The 21,113-nt window shown below is 49.6% G+C and overlaps 1 protein-coding gene across 3 annotated transcripts in view; it reads left to right on the top strand.

Annotated features, from left to right (window-relative positions):
- The window catches only part of EVPL (envoplakin), a 52,836-nt gene that overhangs the window by 24,399 nt on the left and 7,324 nt on the right, over window positions 1–21,113 (top strand). For all 3 annotated transcript variants that reach the window (XM_073310644.2, XM_073310646.2, XM_073310645.2), the window contains 17 exons: window positions 5–104; window positions 483–637; window positions 2,365–2,488; window positions 3,339–3,464; window positions 4,628–4,666; window positions 5,488–5,649; window positions 6,068–6,175; window positions 8,229–8,324; window positions 10,844–10,969; window positions 11,716–11,862; window positions 12,550–12,704; window positions 14,142–14,239; window positions 15,168–15,349; window positions 15,940–16,118; window positions 16,986–17,124; window positions 18,494–18,687; window positions 20,493–20,643. In XM_073310644.2, the coding sequence (XP_073166745.2) occupies window positions 5–104; window positions 483–637; window positions 2,365–2,488; window positions 3,339–3,464; window positions 4,628–4,666; window positions 5,488–5,649; window positions 6,068–6,175; window positions 8,229–8,324; window positions 10,844–10,969; window positions 11,716–11,862; window positions 12,550–12,704; window positions 14,142–14,239; window positions 15,168–15,349; window positions 15,940–16,118; window positions 16,986–17,124; window positions 18,494–18,687; window positions 20,493–20,643 (2,281 nt within the window). The remainder of the gene's footprint in view (window positions 1–4; window positions 105–482; window positions 638–2,364; window positions 2,489–3,338; window positions 3,465–4,627; window positions 4,667–5,487; window positions 5,650–6,067; window positions 6,176–8,228; window positions 8,325–10,843; window positions 10,970–11,715; window positions 11,863–12,549; window positions 12,705–14,141; window positions 14,240–15,167; window positions 15,350–15,939; window positions 16,119–16,985; window positions 17,125–18,493; window positions 18,688–20,492; window positions 20,644–21,113) is intronic.

The following is a 21,113-nucleotide window of genomic DNA, read 5'->3' as shown; positions in this document are numbered from 1 at the left end:
TCAGGTCCTCGACCAATGAGCTGGCCGTGCTCGTCTCCCGCATGCAGAAGAATGCTGACCAGGTGGAAAAGGACATTCTGGAAACACAGGCCAAGCTCAAGCAGGTAACTGCTGGGCAAAGAGAAGGGTGGCAATGTAGGCATGAGACAAAGGTGCTGGTGGGGAGTAAGGACATCAGCATTTGGCCACATGTAGTGAGCCAGCGAGATGCCATGAAATGCAGTACCAACGACAGTTGTGCAGGTGCTTGCATCAATCATGGCATCTAGGCAATGCCTTCATGCATAACTTTGAGCCTGGATCACTTACAGATAAAAGAGGGACCTAGATGATAGGGTAGACTCACTAGGTGAGCCTGTGAAAACCAGGCGTTCGGAGAGATCACACCCTGTATCAATGCTCTGACCTAGATCTCTCGATTGCAAACTAATCCTGGGATCTGGCCTGTGGGGGGCTTTGTGGCTGTTCTCTTTGGATGACAGGATATAAGTAACTACCAGCAGAACAAGGCTTTAGAATTCCAGCAGGAGAACGCGAAAAACCTGAAGGAAGCTGAGACCCTACTGAAGGACCTCTTCCTGGATGTGGATAAAGCAAAGAGGCTGAAGCATCCCCAAGCCATCGAAATAGAAAAAGAGTGAGTGGAGAATGCATGTCTCACGCTGCTCTCCTCTGGGCTGGGCACAAAGCTGGGATGAACGGGAGTCTGAATTATTCTTAACTGAGTGACTTAGTGAGCTGAGCAAAGCAGTCAGGGTCAAGCCCTACCTCTGGCAATTATTAAGATTTATTACTGGTATTGCAGTAGCACCTGGGAACTCCAGTCACTGACTAGGATCCTACTGTGCTAGGCTCTGTACAAACGCAGAACCAAAAGGTGGTCCCTGCCCCAAAGAACTTATGTGACTCTCTGTGACTTTGGTCACTTACCTTCTCTGCCTCAGTTTCCCCATTGATAAACTGGGAATTATACCTCCCTCAGAGGGGTTTTGCAAAGACTGAATAGTAAATGTTTATAAGGGTCTTTGAACATGGAAAGTTTTGTATAAGCTGTAAGCATTGTTGCTGTCTCATGCCTGAAGGTTCTTGTTGTTCTCCACTCTCTAATGCAATAGCTTTCGATTAAACGTTGGTGGAACAAAGCATAAAATATCATGGGGCACATTCCCGAAAGTGCAGCCTGATATCCACACCTATGTTATGTGTGCAGGGACACAGATATTTAGACATCTGAATCCCCCTGTGTGCGCACAAACGAACCATGTGCACACGCTGCTACTGTCGTAATTGCATGTGCAAATGTGAGTGTATGTGAACAAATAACATCTAAAAGGGAAGATTTCTGAGCCTCCAATATCCAGACATGTAGCAAACTAGCTAAAAAAGCTGAAAAATCACCACCTGGCATATCGTATTGTGTTAGTATTAATACCTCATAGCACTGTTCATTCATAGATCTCAAAGCACGTTGCAAAGGATCATTGTACAGAGGGGAGGCACAGGGAAGCAAAGTGACTTGCCAAAGGTTACCCTGAAAAGTCAGTGGCAGAGCCAGGAATAGAAACCAGGTCTCCTGAGTTCCAGACCAGTGCACTGGTCACTAAGGCTAGGTCTACACTGAGCATCTTACAGCTGTGCCACTACAGCAGTGCCGTGATAAGGTACGCAGTGTAGCCGCTCTCTCCTGCCAACAAAATAAAACCACCCCCAACGAGGGGCAGTGGCTTTGTCGGTGGGAGAGAGCGTCTCCCACTGACAAAGCGCCGTCCACACCGACGAAAGTGCAGTGTAGACATAGCCACCCTGCTTCCTAAAAAGCCCAATACAACCAGTGGGAGGGCGGTTTCCCTACTGCAGCACAAAGCGGAGCCCTGGAAAAGAGCACCGTGGGTTAAAGCTGTATAGCATAGCAGCAGAATAGCTTGAAGCACCATCTCTTACGTGAGTAATCATTTTTAACGCACTCTCCCCCTCTCTAGAATGAAAATCTGAAAGGAAAAATACTCTGTACTCCTTACATTTGGGAGTGATTTAATTTTCCTTCTCGGGAGGGATAAAAGTGCCCCTCCTGAGCTCTGTGCAAGCATCAATGCCTGCGCTCCATTCCCATGCTCCCCCTCGGGCTCAGCTCAGGAGAGAACCCCCCGAGCCAGAGAGCATCTCGGCATGTGCCACGCACCACAAGGGTGGCTGGTGGGTCAAGTGGGGAAAGCAGAACATGCTGGGTTCTCTGGGTGAAATCCTGGCTCCACAAAATTCCCTTTGAGTCCCGTGGGGCTGGGATTTTGCCCTGCATTCTGTTGTAGTCACCACAGAGAATTGGCAATGAGGTGTGCATCTCGTTCCTCCCTCCCTCACATACAGCATCAAGCAGCTCCATGACCGTGTGACACACCAATGTGCCGACTACCGAGATCTCTATGAAAAGTTGAACGTTCCTGAAGGGGGTTCCAAGGTGGACTGGGCCAAAATTCTAGACCAGAAGCAGGTAAAAGCAGCAGTTCCAGCTGCTTTTTGGGGCAGACGCATGCTCTGGAAACGTCAATGCCAGCCCTCCTATATCAGCAAGCAAAACAAGGCTGCTAACGTGTCTGAGATTCTATACACGCCTACCAACCACTGCCCTCTCCCTTCAGATTAGCCACAAGTGTCAAGTATGACTCCCTCCGGGGGTGGGGAATGGTATTATTGGTTTTTTCTAACATCCCATGTGACGGGAGATATTTTTCCATTCTGAGCATTTGTTGGTGATTTACCATGCTGATCCTGTTTGTGGGGTGAACAGGCTGCCTCTATAACTAGCAGGTGCCCACGGTGCATATTGTGGCCTTTGCTATATTGCAACATCTGGGTGTGTGTAGCACCCGCGCTTCAGTGAACTTAGACTAATTTGGGCTAAAGCCTGAGCTCTGGGACCCTCCCGCCTCGCAGGCTCCTGCCTGAGCCAGAACAGCCTTAGCCCAAGCCCCTAAACAGCCCCTTAGCCCAAGCCCCTTAGCCCAAGCACAGGCCAGCTGTGGGTTTTTAACTGCTGTGTAGACCCACCCATTGTTGGGCAATGTGGCATGAATATCTGCTCTTTGCCCTCTATGTATTTGACAAATAGCTGAAAGGAATAAAAGTAACCAAACATGCTTAGAAATTGGCCATATGGTCTCTTCCCATTTGAAGGGAGGCGTGAGGGTACTGGCCAGTTTCCAATTCCCAGTACCAAAGTGCAGTGGAAAGTTCCCAACAGAACCTTTTGCACTAGCCTCTGGCAGTAGGAAATTAGGGAAGGGTGTTTTCTGTCCCCTAGAGAAAAATACATGCTCACCACGTAGCTCATTTGTGTGCAGAAGCAAGTCAACGCGGGACAATATGGCCCCACTGTGCCAGAGCTGGAGAAGCAAATAGCAGAGCACAACATCCTCCAGAAGGAGATAGAAGCCTATGGCCTCCAGATCAAGAACCTCCACAGCCCGGTAAGGTACCCTCCCTCCATCTCCTACCCCATCTCCACTCATAACGCTGTGAGCCCTACACCCAGTCCTGGTGGGAATCCCAGGGATCCAACGTCTCCATTGTCATTGTCGCCTCCATTCTGTACCACGCTAACACGGCTTCATTCTTGCAATCACAGCCACGCACAGGGCTATTGATCACATCTGTACTGCACAAGTTAGTATATGGCACTGACTACTCTCCCACAGCCCGGCTTGGTCCAGTGCAAAACCTGGGTGGATTCTTTGGGGCCAGTCTAGTTCAAAATCCGTGCCTGGAACCTGGAGTGGGTCTCACTAAAATATCACTCCAGAATATTTGAACTGTCAAGTGGCCACCATGTGTTGAATGTCACCATGAAAAGGTTTTTTTTTTGTTTTGTTTTTTTTGAAGCTTTGTTTATTGTTGGCCTTTGGGGTTCAAGCCTCTCTCCAGCCAACTTTTTGGCCTTTGTTGCCTCTTCTGAGCCCTGTGAGCCCATGAGTAGGCGCCGCTGGTTGAGCGATAACCCAGCTCCATTACCAGAGATTCCTATGGAAGCAATGGGTCCTGGTAACTGTGTGCAGGATCATAGGACATATTTGCTGGGCAGGTAACCAGCGTTACTGTATTTTGTGAGAGAGGGGTGTGGTCTGTTGTTTTTGATCCCAGGCCTGGGAGCCAGAAATGCCCGTCTGTGACTTTGGGCAAATCACTTAATCAATTCACGCCTCAGCTTCCCCATTAGTGAAGTGTGAATAACAGCATCCTGCTGAGACACGGTTTAATTAAGGCCTATAAAGTACAGTAAAAGCGCTGATGGTCAGCATCTGTTAACCAGTAGCCAAACACTGAAGCGGATTGACCCAGACAATGGCATGATCCATGTAGCATCTGGGTTTGCTCCATTTGTCCTGAACAGCAGATAACATGGCTGAGACTGGGCCTGGAACAGCTCTACCAGGAGAGCTAGACGGAGGTTTTCATTTGGTGGAGGTAGCAAGAAAGCTGCCTCAGCTGGAAGCCAGTCTGCGTACTCTGCACTAGGCTCTGGGACGGTTCTTGGGCAGTTTGCAAATGCATGTGCAAGTGTTTATCAAACCCGCAAGTTTACTGACTGCCCTGTTTTCCTTCTTCCTTTGACGGGGGCCGGATAACACCACAGAACGTAGCAGATTTAAAGAGCCAGTACAAGGACTTGCTGGTAAGAGTCTTGCTCAGTGTGATGTGCCTTGCAAGATGTGTTGCTTTGTGTCAGCCTTAGGGAAATAGGCTTGGGCTGGTTCTCTGGATATTCCAACTGGTGGGTGGGTCAGTGCTATGTCGGTGACCCATTTCTCAGGGCACGGAGGGAACGCAGCAGAGCCTGGGGGCAAAAGCCACTTTGTGTAGCTTCTTCACATCACAGGGTCTGATATTCCCCTCTCAGGCAAATCAAGAGCAGCTTCATTGGATCCAGAAGCACTAGGCCAGTGCACGTGAGGAGAATCACACCCGTTATCTTGTTTGTGACCCCACAGTCCATTTCTCTGGAGAGGATCAAATTGCCACAAGCAGGGGATTATGGGTATGGTTTGGGAATCTGGGGGACCAAACCCCCAGATCCAAACACCCCTAGACCTTGGGGTATTCAAAATCCAGATCCAAATTTTGCAGCTTAAGCCTGTCTCTGATTAGGAGTCCAAATGGGGAATAAGCAGCTGGGGGAGAGGAGTTTGCAACTGTCCTCCCTAGTTAAAACCAAGGAAGGACAAATAGGGCAAATATCCCCCATGGTGGAAACCTTTCTCAGCCTCCCCTGAGGCGTCAACATGGCTTCAGATTCTGGTTTGACAAAAACATCCTGTTTGAAAAGAGTGAGGGAAGAGGGAATGAAAATTACATCAGATAAGAACCGGTGAGGGGCAGCTGTTTGAAAAGGCCTCTGGGGATCTGTTAACAGATGAACAATAACCAAGCAGGGAAGGGACTGGACTCTTCTCAGTGCAGATGCTGACGTCTCCTCTCTTTGATATGAATGGGCAGAAAGCCTCCATCTGGCGAGGGCAGAGCCTGGGCAGTCTGTACAACCACCTGCAAGGCTGCACCAAGGAGCTGGGTTACCTCACGGACCAGCAGAACAAAATTCTGAAGCAGGACTGGAGTGACCAAATGGCTGACCTACCGGGCATGCGCCGGGAGTACGAGGTAAATGCTCTGCAGGCCTCTCTGTGTCTGGGAGACGAGGTGTCTCTATTCAGCAAAATCCTCCTCATTTCAGGTTGGAGGAGGATTCTCTCTAGCTGACCTCTCCCCTCCTGGTACAGCTAACCAGCTAATTAGTTACTAACCCAAAAACAACACCAAGTCACAGAGAACCCGGAAATGAAAACGTAGTTAGGACAAACTTGGCTCTGCTTCGTCTCAGCCAGCCCCATGCATGGCTGTCTCCAGCCTCCCGCCGGCATTTACACATTGCTGCTTCTTCTCTTTCCCCTGAATGCTTGTGTGTTCACGTGAGCCAGGTGACCACTATTTCACACCCTGGCAACTGCCATTTCTCTGCCACGCTGACTCGGGCAGCCTGACTTGTGACGCAGGCATTTAAATCCCTTCACTTCTGCAGAACTTCAAGGCTAATGAGCTGCTTAACCAGGAGGAGTATGTGAACCAGCTCCAGGATGACGGAGACAGGATGATTGAGCTGAAGCACCCCGCTGTGGAGCCGATACAGGTAGGGGACCCAGGTTGGAGCCTGCTTTCCTTCCCCCACCCGCCATACTGAGTTGCCCTCCAAGACACTGGCTCCAAAGTCATGCACCAAGGAGGGGCATGACGCGAGGCATTTCAGAGAGACTCCCTTTGATACAAGACCCTCGGAAGGAAGAGCTGATTTTGCAGAGTATGTTCTCCCTGCCCCAGACAAAGGTCTGTGTACACAACAAAAGCTCTGCGTGGGCTAGCCAGCCCGAGCTAGCCTGAATCCAGCTCGCGCAGCTTCAGCCTGGGTAGTATAAGCCCAGCAAGGAGTCTGGGTACAAGCTCGGCTCTCTAGCTCTGCTGTCTTCACTGCTATTGTTACCCACGCTAGCTGAATTCAGGCTGAATTCACTGTTGCTGTGTAGACAGCCCTTAGATCAGATTCCTGCTTATTGAGGCCCTTTCAAGTGAACACTTGATGAAGGGAACTAATCTGTGTGCAACATGAGTATAACTTACATCAGCTTGTCAGCTGGTGAGGATCAAATTCGCCCCCGGGGTAAGCAGGCTCAGTCCCCATTGTTTTCAGTCGGAGTTACCCTTGCTTACACAAGGGTCTGAATTTGATCCCTACAGGACTTAACTTGCCTTGAAGTCAAAGGGAGCTGCACCTGCTTACACCAAGGCTGATTTTAACCATGTTAGCGTGAGTAAAATCATGTGAGGAGCTGCTTTATCATCCAGCCCTTCTATCTGTCACTCTACCTGCTAACATACCCTCTGTCTGTCTCCTCAGCATGTCAGTTACACCAGGACTGCACTGCCACTGAATAACAAGTCAGTGCAAGTCACCATCAGTGCCACTTCGACACACACGCACACTCTGACCAGCTCGCACCTGCTGTGTAAATTGCACCATCACTGCTGATTTGGGGCCTCAAAAATTCTCCTGGCTGCTTTGGGCCCTACTTTTTCCAGCAAGCTGAATGATCAAATGCAGCAGAAAGTCAATCTGTTTAAAAGGCTAAATCGGGGATAGTCAACCTTCAGTCCTGAATGCTGTCTAAGCAGCTGCTCCCTTCCAGGGCAAGGGAAGGGAACAGACCTGTTGCACCAGTACGGTATGGTCTGGGGGGTTGGTTTTGTTTCTTATGGAGCAGGTTTTTCCTGTGGCTGCGCGACTGAGAACACAGTTCTGGCCGACTCTAGAAGACTCTCTTTATAAAAGCTGGATATGCTGCAGTCTAAGGGTTGAGTTTTCCTGCATAAGAGAGACAGTCTGTAAAAACAAGTCCATCCTGAAAAGATGAAAAAGGCCTTAGCTTCTAGGGTGTGGACACCAGGTAACCGAATCTGGGCTTCAGCCTCTCCCATCTGAACCCGACCAAGGCCACAAGAGAAGAGGAAGTCCTTTCCCTGATCCATGAATCAGGGAAACAAAAGTTGCTAGAGTGGTTGAAGTGAGGTCACAAGGTCCTCTTGACCTCTCACCCTTCCGTTAGAGCTGCCGTCTTCCCCTCATGGAAATCCCTTTCCCTCCCTCCCCCATGTGTGTCATTCAGCACTTGCATCACAGCATCTCTTCCAGAGCTGAGAGTATTGACCGACTGTTCCAGACCAACGGGAATCTGAGAGCAATACAGACTGCTTGCATCCCATTGGAAATCATATAAATATGATGCTATCCGCCTTCAGCCAGTCCCGAGAGAAGCAATACCCTCGAGCACTAGAGATGATGCTCATTTGAAGGGCTGTATTTTTTTTCAGAGATGACCAAAATGCTGCAGATACGGTTATGCATCTGTAATTAAACATGGGTGCAAATCTGCATCCACAACACTGGAGTCGGAGTTGAGGCCCTGTTAGCTACGGGGGCCTAAAAATGTAAGGTGGCTGTTCACTGTCTCTTGCAGGATCACGCTCTGGCTCTGAATGTTCTTTCCCCACCGTCTCTCTTAGGGCTCAGCCGCAGTTGCTAGCTGCTGCTGTGATCTCTGGGACTTGAGGAGATGCAGAGAGGAAACACAAGGGCTAGGGGAGTTAAGACGAGAAGGACACAGCTTAGAACTGCTTCTGTCCCACTGCAGGCTCATCAGGAAGCCTTGAGGAACGAGTGGCAGAATTTCCTCAACCTCTGCATCTGCCAGGAGAGTCAGCTGAAGAGCGTGGAGAGCTACAAGAAGGTACAATAGGTCCAGCAGAAGCCAAAATGCCTTGCCACAGGGAACTTTTTGCCAGGGGGCGTGTGCAAAATTTGTCATCTGGTGGGGACCACACTTGGCCCCAGGGGCAAGCAGGCTCAGCCCCCATTGGCCCTGGACTCCAGGTTATGCCGTGGGTCTGCTGGACAATGGGAAAGTATGGGGAGCCCTGGCTTCCATCTGGTCTGGGTCAAAGTTCGACATCCCACTGGAATGTGCTGCTGGGGATACGCAGAGGCGTGAGCCTCTGTGTTACCTCTCTGCCTGAGCAAGAGTGAGATTTTCTGGATATCAGCTCCCTGCCACGCCAGCCTGTCTGCCTCACCAGCCAAGGATCCTCAAGGCTCTCCCTGCCCAAACCTCGCCTAGTAGTACAGGAACCAACTTTCAGCTTTCCCCAGGGCTGCTCCACCCCAAGACCCCACCCCCATTCTGCCCCTTCCTCCAAGGCCCCACCCTCGCTCCATCTCTTCCTGCCCCTGCTCCACCCCCACCTCCAAGGCCCCTCCCCGACCTTGTCCTCACTCTGCCTCTTCCCACCCCTGCTCCTTTCCCTCCCCCTCCAGTGCCTCCCGCTCGCTGCTGAACAGCTGATCGGTGGTGGGTGGGAGGTACTGGGGGTGGGGGAGGAGCTGATCAGCAAGACCTGCCAAACAGCTGATCAGTGGGTGGCTGATGGGTGCTGAGCACCCCCTATTTTTCCCCCTGGAGGCGCTCCAGCCCCAGAGCACCCGTTGAGTCGGCACCTACGCCTAGCAGGCCACAATCGGGGACGTCCAGCCCCTGAGCTTGTCAGGGATGTTTCTCTGCAATGCACAGCCCCATCACTGTATGCTCACAGAAGATATTAAGTTTGCTGCTTTTTTAAAGAGTCAGCACAGTACAGCTTACTAAGTTAAGTGAGGTCAATATACCCTTCCTTTCCAACACAGCACTCAATTGGTTTGTAGTAAATGTAAAACAAGTTTATTAAACAGAAATCCTAGGTTACTTTAAGTGATATCAAGTATAAGGAGCAAAGGTAGGAAAGGAACAGACAATAGGTAAAAATATGCTTTTTAATGGCTCAGACCCAGCTTAATAACATCCAGACTTTGCTCAAGGGAGTTTATTCACCAGTCTTCTTTATCCAGTAATAGCTGGCTAGCTTTTTAGCCAGGATCCCCACAGAGTCCACAGCGCCTCATCTCCTCAGGTGAAGGATAATCCAAAATCTTTGTCTGTCCTTACAGCTCAAAGTCTGCCTTTGTTTCAAGACTCAAATTTATCCAGTCTCCTGGGGGTGGGGGCAATTCCATTTTGATTATAGTGTCCCCCGGTGTGTTCCAATGTGATGCTTTTGGCTGCAGTTTTACAATGTAAATGTTTTCCTCCTGCAATCTTTGATAAAAAAAATGAATAGCCCATTGAATTTGACCACGCCTGGTTTGAGGTGTTGGCCTCTTTCCTTTGTCTTGAGAAAACCACCTTATCTAACCCCACCTCCCCCCGCAACATGCCTGGTTTAAACAGCTTTTAGTCACAGCCTTTAAAGCAAAATATCAGTGAGTAGCCATAATTCCACATGCAGCATTGGCACATACATTTCACAATGGTATTATTGACTAGGTGGTGTTAGTTTTTAGAGATCCCTCACAAGACCTATTTTGTGCCAATATTGTTGCAGTGGTGTGTCGGGTGTGAATACAGAGGTGCCCACCTGTGCTCCACTAGTCCTTGCTGAAGGATCTGTACCAAGTTTAGGTTTGGCTTCAGAAATCAGAGGAGTCTTCACTGTTGATTTAAGCTTCGTTGATGGAGCCAGGTAGTTAGGATTACAAAGAGGTGGCTGATTAGACGATGCCAAAGGTTGGTAATATGTAGGGTTAATATTTCTGTGATTAGGGAGAGGTTGATTAGAGGTAGGGTAGCAATGGACAAGTCATTCATTTGACTTGTTAATTGGAGTGGCTAGAGGGATTCCATATGTGTGGTCAGTGCCGAAGCCTGAGGAAAAAGTGGCTTGACTTTGTATGAAATGTCGTTGGGATCTCGAAAAGATCTCGCAGTCGCTCACTATATTAAAAAGTGGCAGTGCAGGCTCTTCATCCCCGTTGCCACAATGGGCAAAAACAGCCCAGCACTCAAAGCTCTCAAACTCTCCATTGATGCAGGAAGGGGTGCATGCCCTGACGCCACCTGTAGGGTCACACCAGAGATCAATGGATTTGCAGGATTAAGCCAGGTCTGGGAACTTCATGACAAGGCGCCTGGTGCAATGCTATTAATAGGGTCACTCTGGCGGGTGTAGCAGCCCTCAGTAGACGATGCATGTTCAACAAGGATGACGAGGTCAGCAGATCAGGGTTATTTAGCTGTCGTGATTAAGTTAAATGGAGTTATGGGTTAGGCTCAGGTTTGAGGATCGACAGTAGGGCTTACTTAATGAGCACAGAGGTGCTGATGCCCAGCCTTCATGGTCTCCCAGCATCTTCTGACTATCCTTTGGCTTGTGTCTTCAGTTCCAGGAGGATGCTGACACTGTGAGCCAGACACTGAAGAAGCTGAACTTGGACCTGGATACAAAATATAGCAAGTTCAACAAAGACAGTCCCGGGGTGGTGTCTGATTTACTGCACCAGCTGGAGGTGAGAACTACTGGGGGGCTAATACAGCCGAGCAGCGTCTTGTGTCTCACTTGCAGACTGGACGCTACGACACCTTTCTAGGATCACCGTAAAATGAGGATCGCCAAGTATAAATTGTGAGCAAAGCCCACTCCCCCCCCAAAAGGATTGTCCCGGGCTGTATATTAATGAGTTAAATACCTGGGGCAACATTTCGCCCCACAGTCACTCTCATGCAGCCCCTGACCTGCAGCCGTTCGGGTGCTAGAGAGCACCCTGTCTGACCTGGTGGGAAGCAGTCCCTGTGGAGGGGTTGTTACAGTAGGTAGTTTGCAGAGACACTCCCCATAGGAGGAAAGCACCAGAATTGCCGTCAGAGGATGAGGAAAAGGGGTGAAGGTGCCTTTAGAAGACTCTGTGCGTTGAACAGGAAGGGCCATGGAGAGCTCATTGGGTCACTCTTGTCCAGCTGGCAGTGAGCTATTTGCTAGCCCTGCTAGCTGAAAGAGAGTGGGAAAAAGGGTAGAGGAGAAAAACAAAGAAGGGAGGAAAAAAGAGAAATGGGTTTGGTGAATAGTTGGAAGCTCTTGTCAAGCTTCTGACTCTGTTCTGGTACAGCTCTCTCCCCACAGGCTTTGTGCTCTGCGAATGAATAACCCCAAAGTACCCACCACCTCTAGGTCCCAAACATGCCATGCTGTCTCTATGCTGAATTATTCACCCAAGTGCCGGCCTGGTAGGAATCTCTGCCTCTTCTCTTTATTTAGAATGAGGAGAAGAATGTGAAACAAGCCGGAAAAAGCATTGCTGAGCTGAAGAGGAAGAGCTCGGAGATCAGCCCTCTGAAACTGCGCAGAACCTGCCCCTCCCAACCACTTGCCCTGGACACCCTCTGTGACTGGGCTTCTGGTGACGTAAGGGAACGTTCTTACCCTTTGGAGAGAAGTGGTATTGGATTCCTCTTTGGGACGTATTCCCAGGGTTGTCTGCTTTTGAATTTCCAATGTGCCCCTCACTGTGGCACTAGGAACCATTCCCCTTAGTTTGTCTTCGTTGGAGAAAATGGCCAGTAGTTTAAAACCAAACATACCCATTGTCCCAGGTCCATCAAAGCATTTGAGAAATGCCTATTGAGAACACTGGCAACTTTTGTCTTCCTTGTGCCATGGGTTGGCTTCATTTGCTGCTCCCCTTCTTAGCTCCAGAGTTGATGATCCTATTCAGAGGATCATGAGCCAATTGTTAACCTGAAACATCCTCCTACCTGGTGGGAAACAGAGGCCCACCTGCTGAAGCATTTCCAGTGGGGAATGCATACCTCTGTGCCCAGGTGTCTGCTCTGCCATGGATGTGTGTATATGTTGATTTATGTCTTCACACCAACTAACCACACTGGTCTCCCAGGGGATAATGTGGGGCAGCTGAGTTTCCTAGATGAGACAGGAGCATCTTGAGGACAGTCAGACCACAAATCCTGATGAATGCAAAAGGTTTGGTCTCATTAGGAGACTTTGGAAAGCCTCCTCTGTTACCTGGGAGCCCTGAAAATGCAGATTGGGAGTCAGGGCTAGGGAATCGAATCCTTTCTCTGTTCTTTCCAGGTGCAGCTCAGCCGAGGTGAGAAGTACACTCTGAAAGACAACAGGAACCCGGAGAAGTGGGTGGTGCAGAGCAGCACTGGGGTGACAAAGACAGCTCCTGCTGCTTGCTTCTTCATACCTCCTCCAGACCCAGAGGCCACTGGCAGAGTTAACAAGTGAGTATGCAGTGAAGTGTGAACCAGGCTCCAGTCTTTATATTCATTTAGGAGTTACGTTTACTGTAGGTCACCTACTTTTTCTCCCTAACAGTGCAGGATTGTTCCCTATTCTACGTTATTCTAGTGCTTTGTCCAGTTCTAAATGCCACCAAGCAATGGGGTTTCTACCACTTCCCTTGTGGGAGATATTCCAGAGTCCACAGATCTCACGGTCAAGAAGTTTTCATGACATTCAGCCTAAATTTCTCTGTCTTACATCTTGTCTCAACACACAAGCTGCACCAGTTTGACTAAATCTTTTTAGAATCTGATTTAGTTAAATCCTCACTGCTCCCTTGTGTGGACATTTCTAAATCAGTTTAAGAGTGCCTTATATTGATTAAGTTTAAGTTAATTCCTTACCTACTTAAACTAAGCCAATATGAAGCTAAATCAACACTCTTAAGCCAATTTAAGAGTGTTCACATAAGGGGACTGCACTGATTTAACTAACGCAGTTTCTAAACTGATTTCATTAAATCAGTGCAACTTGTGAGTTTAGACAATACCCAAAGCCCATTTTCAAAAGAGATTTAGGCACTTTTGAAAATGGTACCCCCAGCCTTTATTTCATTCCTCCCAATTACCTACCACTAGAACCACCTTAAATAATTCCTGTCCCTCCTTGGTGCTTGTGAATTTCATGTGCAGTAAAAAATGTTTGATTTGAAAATTTTGCAGCACACTGCCTTGCATTATGTATCTTGATAACACCACACAATGACTTCCCCCCAGTGCCCTGTAAGATGTATTTCCCCTGCAGAGCCACCTTTAGCAGTTTGTTTTACTGATGCCTTCAGGGACATTTGCTACCCTTCCTATGCCCCAGGCCTGTAAACCAGTCACTCGTTTGTACTGCTTTCCCGTGTGTTTCACAGCTTTTACTTCCCGTGCATAGGGATACGCAGGAGAACATGTAGCATGGTCCTCGGACGAGGCTTGCAGTGTAGTCATCGCTGTACTGAAGGATACCCGTTTGAAACCATCTACACAAAACTAGGGATGACTGTTTTCAAGCACTGTGTTTAGTAACAGGAATTAGTTCGGGGCCTTCAAAAGTCCCTGCAAATTGTTCTTTGCAAAAGTCACTTTTCAACAATCCCTGGTTTTTGCTCCCACTCCCAGTTCTCCCCTGAAGTCAAACTGTTCTTAAAAATTAGAGTTGTGCCATTTCCAGATGTCATAGGAGTAACATTGTCAGCACTGGGAGCAGTTAGACTTCCAGTTAAACCTGCTCAAAGGTAATTAAGTGATGCCTTCCCTGGAACAGGTAACTGCACTGTGCTCAGGTGAGGCCCGTCTCTGGATTAGGTGTGTAAGCAGGTTTTATGCAGGCTAGTTTCTATTCCTGTTAACTCCTGTGCTGGGGGTGATGCTCCCTTCTTTCGCTTGTAGGCTGGAAGGTGAATTGAACACAGTGAAGCAGAAGAGAGCGACAGTTCAGAACTCCCTGAAAAGCAGCCAGAAGGAGCCAGTTAAGCCCAGCCAGCAGGGTACGTCAGGTTATTAGCTGCTCTCTAGCTTAACATAAAAAGCTACCCCGCAAAGTGAGATCACTGGTCTCATTTTGTTTGACTTTACTGAAACTTGCCGAGCCTACAAAAGCTAGTAATTCAGTGAATGCTGTAGACTCAGCTTTTAAACTTGGGTGTCTCAGCAGGATGCCTACCTGTGGGCACTCGTGGGCATGCCGAATCACAAGTACGCATTGGCATGTGGATGTAGTTGGTCTAGTGCTTAGAGGAGAGGACTGGATATTGGGATCTCTGACTTCTAGCCCTGGCCCTGCCACAGAATCTCTGGGTGACCCCCGGCAAGTCACTTTGCCTCTGTGCTGCTGTTTGAAAATTTCTTGAGACCTCGCCACACAAGGGAAACGTGCGGCATATCTCCCGAGTGTTTTGAGATCCTTGGGTGAAAGGTGCTGCAGGAGGGCTGAGTCCACATTTGAAAGTTGGCTTCCCCGGCTCTTTTCCATCAGCAAACTCTGTTCACTGACTGACGGATAAGGAGGCTGCAGAGGGACAACTCATGCAGCAAAAAAACAAACAAGGTCAACAACTCTTTTACCCAAACAAGTTACTTTGCTGGCCGTGGAGCAGCCCTTTGCGGATCTGAGCAATCAGCCCCCTGCAGCGCTGAGTTATCTGCATGTAGGAGGCACTGCAAGGTGCAGTGGAAAGCTCTGACCCAGACTCAGAATTTGTGTCCAAACCCACATGATGGATTAAATACACCACACCTCACTCCAGCATAATCCATTTGAAGCAGATGCGTACAGGTGGTGTCTCAATGAAAGGGTAGCTGAGGGCCAAGCAGCCGGGCTTGTAGATCAGAGATCTAGGGAGAAAGGTTAAGATAACCCAGAGTGTGATGCCAGATGGGACAGTGCACTGACTCAATATCAATTTGTCATTCCAGCACCAATCAGAAGTCCCACCCTTGCCCAGGATGACCCCCAAGCTGACCAGCTCCTCTCTAAACTGAATAAAATTGGTGGGGACTTGGTCGAAGTGGAGAAGGAGATTTTTAGCCGGGTGAGGTCCCCGGTAAGCCACAGTGCCCCGACAGAGGACCTCCACAAAAGGATCCAGGACCAGGAGGTGAGGGCTGAGGAGCACAGAGAACGGGTTGATCGTGGTAGCTGGCTCCAATAGTTGGAGCAGAACTGAACTGACAGAAACCATGTAGGCGTTAGCCCTGCCGCTCCAAAGAGAAAAGGAGAGAGCTTGCTGATGCTGCTGCAGAGACCTCTGCTGGCTTCAGCGCTCAGAAAGAGGCCTGCTGGAGGTTGTTACAGTGCAGGTCTGACTCGGGGGAAATACGGGCACTTCCACTGCTGAACCGGTGATGTTCCCTGTACTTTAGGAATGGTCCTTATGGGAGGTGACCTGAGAAGACAAATGCGCTCTCGGCATAAACCCTGCGGTTCTGTCCCCTCCTTTGGGCTTCGATCTGGTTCGGTGTCTGTTCAGTGCTGATTATGTCTTCTGCTGTGGGTCTGTGTCCTGCCCTGGGTGGACTCGAACTGTTGGGTTTCTCTCCTTTCTGGCTTTGCTCCACTCTGTGCCATGGATACATGGTCCCAGCCTGGCTCAGGCAAGGCCTCCCAGCAGATCGCGCTGTATCGCATTGGCTTAACACTGAGCTTCCATGTATTCAGTGAGTCTGAGAATTTCTGTTGCTGTGTTAGGGAACAACAAAGAGACTTCAGGACATTGGGGCAGAGAAGGAAGCCATGCAGAAGGAGTGTGAGGCCCTCCTGTCCAAGAAATCCACTGGCATCGCCGCTTCTCAGCTCCCCGTGACTCTGAACAACGTCAAGAACAAGTATAATGACGTCAAGATGCTGTCCAGTCTGTATGGTGAGAAGTAAGTAGAGACCGTAACCCTAGATTGGTAGGAGCAGAGCTGTATGAAACTGCTCAGCAGGGTCTTACAAAGTTCTGCTCACAAATATTTTGTGTTTTGTCCTGAGCAATTTAGGAGGAACCTCAGATTTCACTCTTCTGTACGAATACATAAATAAATGGTCTTCTTTTTAAAAAAATCAAAGCCATGGGAAATGTTGCTGTTTGAATTTGAAATCTTTTTTTTTTTAAACTCAGATGGCCTCATTTTCACTAGAAAAGAGGCCTATTTCCAGGTGGAAAATTCACAAAATATGATGAAATTTTCTGCACAATGGGGCCATTTTTGAGTTTCTAATAAAATACAATCCTCCCCCTCACCCCCCGCCATTTTTATTGTTGTTTTATCTGTATTCTTAGAGGCCCCAAATGAGATGAAGACCACATTGTGCTGAGCACTCTACAGTGCCCTCCTAACAATCAGGATACAGATTTCTGGCAAACTGGGATTACCACCCAGTTTGAATATGTGCAGGGGTTTAGACAATGTTTCCATTTCGTAAAAACGCAGCAAGGTGAATCAGCTGCTGTAGTTTGAAATTTCTCCTAGAACAACCCAATGGGTAGGTGGACACACCTGCCGACCTCTCCTAGGGCTCATTATCCTGTTCTTCTGTCTGTAAGGCTGCTCTCAGGAGCCAAGCGGGGCTGGGTATCAAGGACAGGGTGTGTTTGCAAGGCCAACTTCTTAATGGTCTGCATTGTGCAATGAGAGCAAGTCCCCTGCAGTTAGTCAGGAGCCTGGCTCCAGGGCAGACTCTGAGAAGCGAGGGGAGCAATGTGTGTCCTTTGTAGCTAGTCACATGCCACCATCTCTTCGCCTCCTCAGAGCCAAGGCTTCCCTGAACCTGGAGAACCAGATAGAGATCACAGATGAAATCATCAGCAGCTTTGAGTCCAAGCTGGCTCAGGACAGCACCATCCCAGCCTCTCCCAACGCCCTGCAGGATCGTGCCAGTGAGCTGCAGGTGAGGGAGCTTTTGCCCTATTGACAGCAATGAGAAGGATGGCACAGTAAGAGATGGAGTCAGGTAACTTGGGCTCCGTTTATCCCATTGTTAGTGTTCATAAGAGACTTGGATGGCCACACCTCACAGTAGGCCACGGACTCGTTCGTCTAGACCACCATTGCTGAACCTTTTCAGGCTGGTGTCAGCGTAGCAGCCGAGTTAGTCTGTATCCGCAAAAAGAAAAGGAGTACTTGTGGCACCTTAGAGGCTAACCAATTTATTTGAGCATAAGCTTTCGTGAGCTACAGCTCACTTCGTCGGCTCACGAAAGCTCATGCTCAAATAAATTGGTTAGCCTCTAAGGTGCCACAAGTCCTCCTGTTCTTTTCAGGCTGCTGACCCCTTATTTGAAGTCAAAAATGTTCACAACCTCCTGATGTTTCTGTAGCTGTAAGAGCAAAAAATGGATCAAGACTAGTAGTGCTAGGGCTGCGGGGGTGCATGTTTGGGGAAGCTGGCAGTGGCAGAGAATACTGATGTTGAAGGGTCAGGGCACGCGGGGAGTGAGATTTTCTTTGCTTTAGGTTGTAGTAACATTTTCAATACCTCACGACCCTCCTGATGGCCTTTCGGGACCCCCCCCGCCACACACACCCCAGGGAGCGCAACCCACCACCCAAGATACACTGCTGTAAATGGGCTTCCAGAGTGTCTGCAGACTAAATCACTTTTGCCACTTCAGAAGCTGCTGTTTATTGGTAGGTGGATAATAGGATACATCTGTCACAGTTGCTGAGCACCAGCTGTAAGAACCGACTCCCACCCCAGAGATCTAAACCATCTGCCTGTGTACCTCACCAAACACTCCCCTAGTCGATCTGCCCCAGCACCCCACAATCAGCTACCCTTCTGTGCACCCCTTCTCCATCTACCCGTGTCCCAGCCCCAGTCTCTCTGCCCTACAGTTAACTCCCCCTTTACTCACTGTGACTATTTTTCCAATGCCTCCTCTGGCTCTCTGGACCCCACCCATGCCAGCCCCTTTCTCTCTTTCCCCATCTCTCGAGCTGATTCCCGAAGTCTTCCCCCAACATCTGTCCCTCACACATCTCTGCGTCAAAGAGCCACCCTTGCACTCAACAACGTTTGCGTTCTACCAAGCCCCGCCATGAACCCGCAGTGGATTTTTTCTGTATCAGTATCCCCGTCACTACTGATGATAAAGATGTTGGAGTGGAAAGAGAAGCTCCTTTCATTCTCTTCTGCCCCACTGAGCCAGTGACTCCCCCTCTGGGACACCGACGGCCTCACAGGGCCAGGGCCAGGTGTTGGGGAGGCGGCGTGAGCGGACCCACTGACACTCATCCAGCATCTTCTTCCTTCCCAGAGGCTGAAGCAGGATCAGGTCGCCCGGCAGGACTGTGTGCTGAAGCTGAACCGCAGCCTCAAGGACGCTGAGCACAGCTGCAGCGCTGTGCAGAACAACTTCCAGGAGTTCTGCCCGGACCTCCCCCGGCAGAAGCGGGAGGTCCAGCTCCTCAACGACCGCTACCATGCTGTGGCCAACCAGCTGGATCACCGGTGAGCACCACAGCCTCCGTTACGTGGGATCAGGGTGGGGGCTGGGATTTGGGCATGCCAGCCAGAAGAGAATTGGGTCCATCCCCCAAACCCAAATTTGCCTGACTCACTTGAAGGGCCAGCTTTTGGATTTGGGACCCTCTGGGGAGATCTTCTGGCCTCCCCTTTGTCCCAGGACCCTAGATCAGTTCCCCCAGGCCAGTGTAGCATGGGATCCAGCGTGCCCAGCTGTGGCATGCTGTGCAGCAATCTTGTGTACAGTGTAGGCTTCGCCTCTGTGGTGTGACAACTGGGGAGAGCGCGGTTTGCTCATGCCCTCCCCTCTCCCAGTTGCCACTGTAGATGTGCAGGCACTTGCAGAGTTCACCCAGCAGGAAGGGCAATCTGCCTCCTGACTTTAAAACTTCCCCTCTCCGTAACCACATTCAGTCTGGCGTGTACTCGTACACGGGTAGGTTGCAGGGCTGCTACTAACAGGTCAAGCTCCTTTCCCAGATATGGGCTGGTTACAGAGCTTCCCTTTTATAGAGCAGGGGTGGCCAAACTGTGGCTCGCAAGCCACATGTGGCTGTTTTACCATTAAAATGCAGCTTGCAAGCCCCCTCCATTCTCCACCTACCAGACTGGTGGGGGAGGGAGTGAGCTCGGGACCTCTGCCTTGCAGTGGGATAGGAGCTTCTGCCCAGTGGTGAGGAGGGGCTTGGGGGTCGGGGCTCAGCCCTGCGGGGTGCACCTGCCGAGGCTCAGACCTTCAGCAGGAGTGGGGCTGAAGCCCCGAGCTCCAGCTCCTGGCAGGTGTGTTCTGGCTCTCAAACTTCTGAAGATTGTCGTGTGGGACTCGGAGGGCCAATAAGTTTGGCCACCCTGATCTAAAGAGAGATACAAAGATGTGTTCTCTTTAAGAATATTAAATGCATGGCTAGCTACACCTGGTATATGCTCAGGTGAGGTATGCAGTGTCGTTAGCCATGTCGGTCCCAGGATATTAGAGAGACAGGTGGTGAGGTAACATCTGTTACTGGACCAAATTCTGTTGGTGAGAGAGACAAGCTTTCTAGCAACACAGATTAGGGCTGGGAAAGATACTCCCAGCATCACAGCAAAATGCAAGGTGGAACAGATATTTTAGTTAGCACATATTGTAAGGGACCATTCCAGGTAGAGTGGCCCGTTAACACCTCTGCAGTCAGAGGACAAAAAGGGGGGGTTAGTGGATCAGAGATTGTTGTAATAAACCGTAAATCCAGTGTCTTTGTTTGGCCATAATTTTTAGTGTCTAGCAGAGTAATGAATTTAAGCTCCCCAGCTCCCATCTTTTGAAAGTGAAACCAGACAATCACTATGCTCCTGAATGAACTCAAACAGGAAAATGATAAAAGACAAGACCCTGTCACCTGTGGGTGAACACCTTTTGCAAAGCGATTTCTATCCGTCTATCTATTATCTATTTCTATCTATCCGTCCTCATTCTCAAAGGAAACCTGCACAACACTTACAATATGTACTAAACAATCAGTTTCCCCTTGCATTTTGCTGTGAGGCTGGGCATACCTTTCCCAGCCCTGAAGAAGAGCTTTGTGTGTCTCTCTCCCCAGTAAAATGTATTTCCTCCCCCAGCTTGTCTCTCAGGTAAGGTATGTTACGCATGTTGCCACTTAGGGTTGAACATGATAATACAGTTTAGCATTCATTACACACTCTACTAGAGAGAGCTGTGCTGCCAGCCAAGCCTTCCTGCTTACTGGCCTACTAACCACCTCTTTAATTACCCTGGTTTCCTCCACCCTGGTCCCCCACCTACCCAGGGAGAAGACCCTCCGGAACACCAACCTCACCTACCAGCAGTTTCAAAACTCCAACGAGAACATGATGTTCTGGATGAACAACCTGCTCAAGCACGACGTCAAGACCACGGATGGGCCGAGCCAGATCAATTTCAAGCTGCAGGCACAGAAGGTGAGCCTCCTGCCAGACCTCGGGACACATACAGATGTGGGGAGGGGAAAGAAGTGTCCCTGGGTTCACCTGGAACCTACGTGGAGTGGTAACTGCCGCTCTGCTTCTCTTTCCGTGCTTCACCTGCAGCAGTGAAGTGACTAGCGCAGAAAAGGCAGGACCTTGCCTTATGCAGAGGGCAGCTTGCAACAAGAGAGCAGGGTAGGGAATTCAGGGGGGGCAGATCCTGCATCTATGAGCATGCTGCTGCATGGCCTTCAAAGCCCAGGTGGCCCTCGCGAAGCATCTCCTGCCAGCTGCCCTCTCCCATTCATACCAGGAATTGGCTGCTAATCTCTATAGCTGCCAACATCCTCGATTGACCCAGTGCTATGCTGGGGAGAGAGGTGGCCGCTCAGATGAGACTCTCTGAGCAAACACCAAGAGCCAGTAGGCGGTCGCCCCTCCATGCCGTACCTGAGCTCTATCAG

The sequence above is a fragment of the Lepidochelys kempii genome, chromosome 14 (genome assembly GCF_965140285.1).
Source record: "Lepidochelys kempii isolate rLepKem1 chromosome 14, rLepKem1.hap1, whole genome shotgun sequence".
NCBI lineage: Eukaryota > Metazoa > Chordata > Testudines > Cheloniidae > Lepidochelys > Lepidochelys kempii.
The sequence above is the reverse complement of the archived record's forward strand: the minus strand, read 5'-3'. Positions and strand labels throughout refer to the sequence as shown.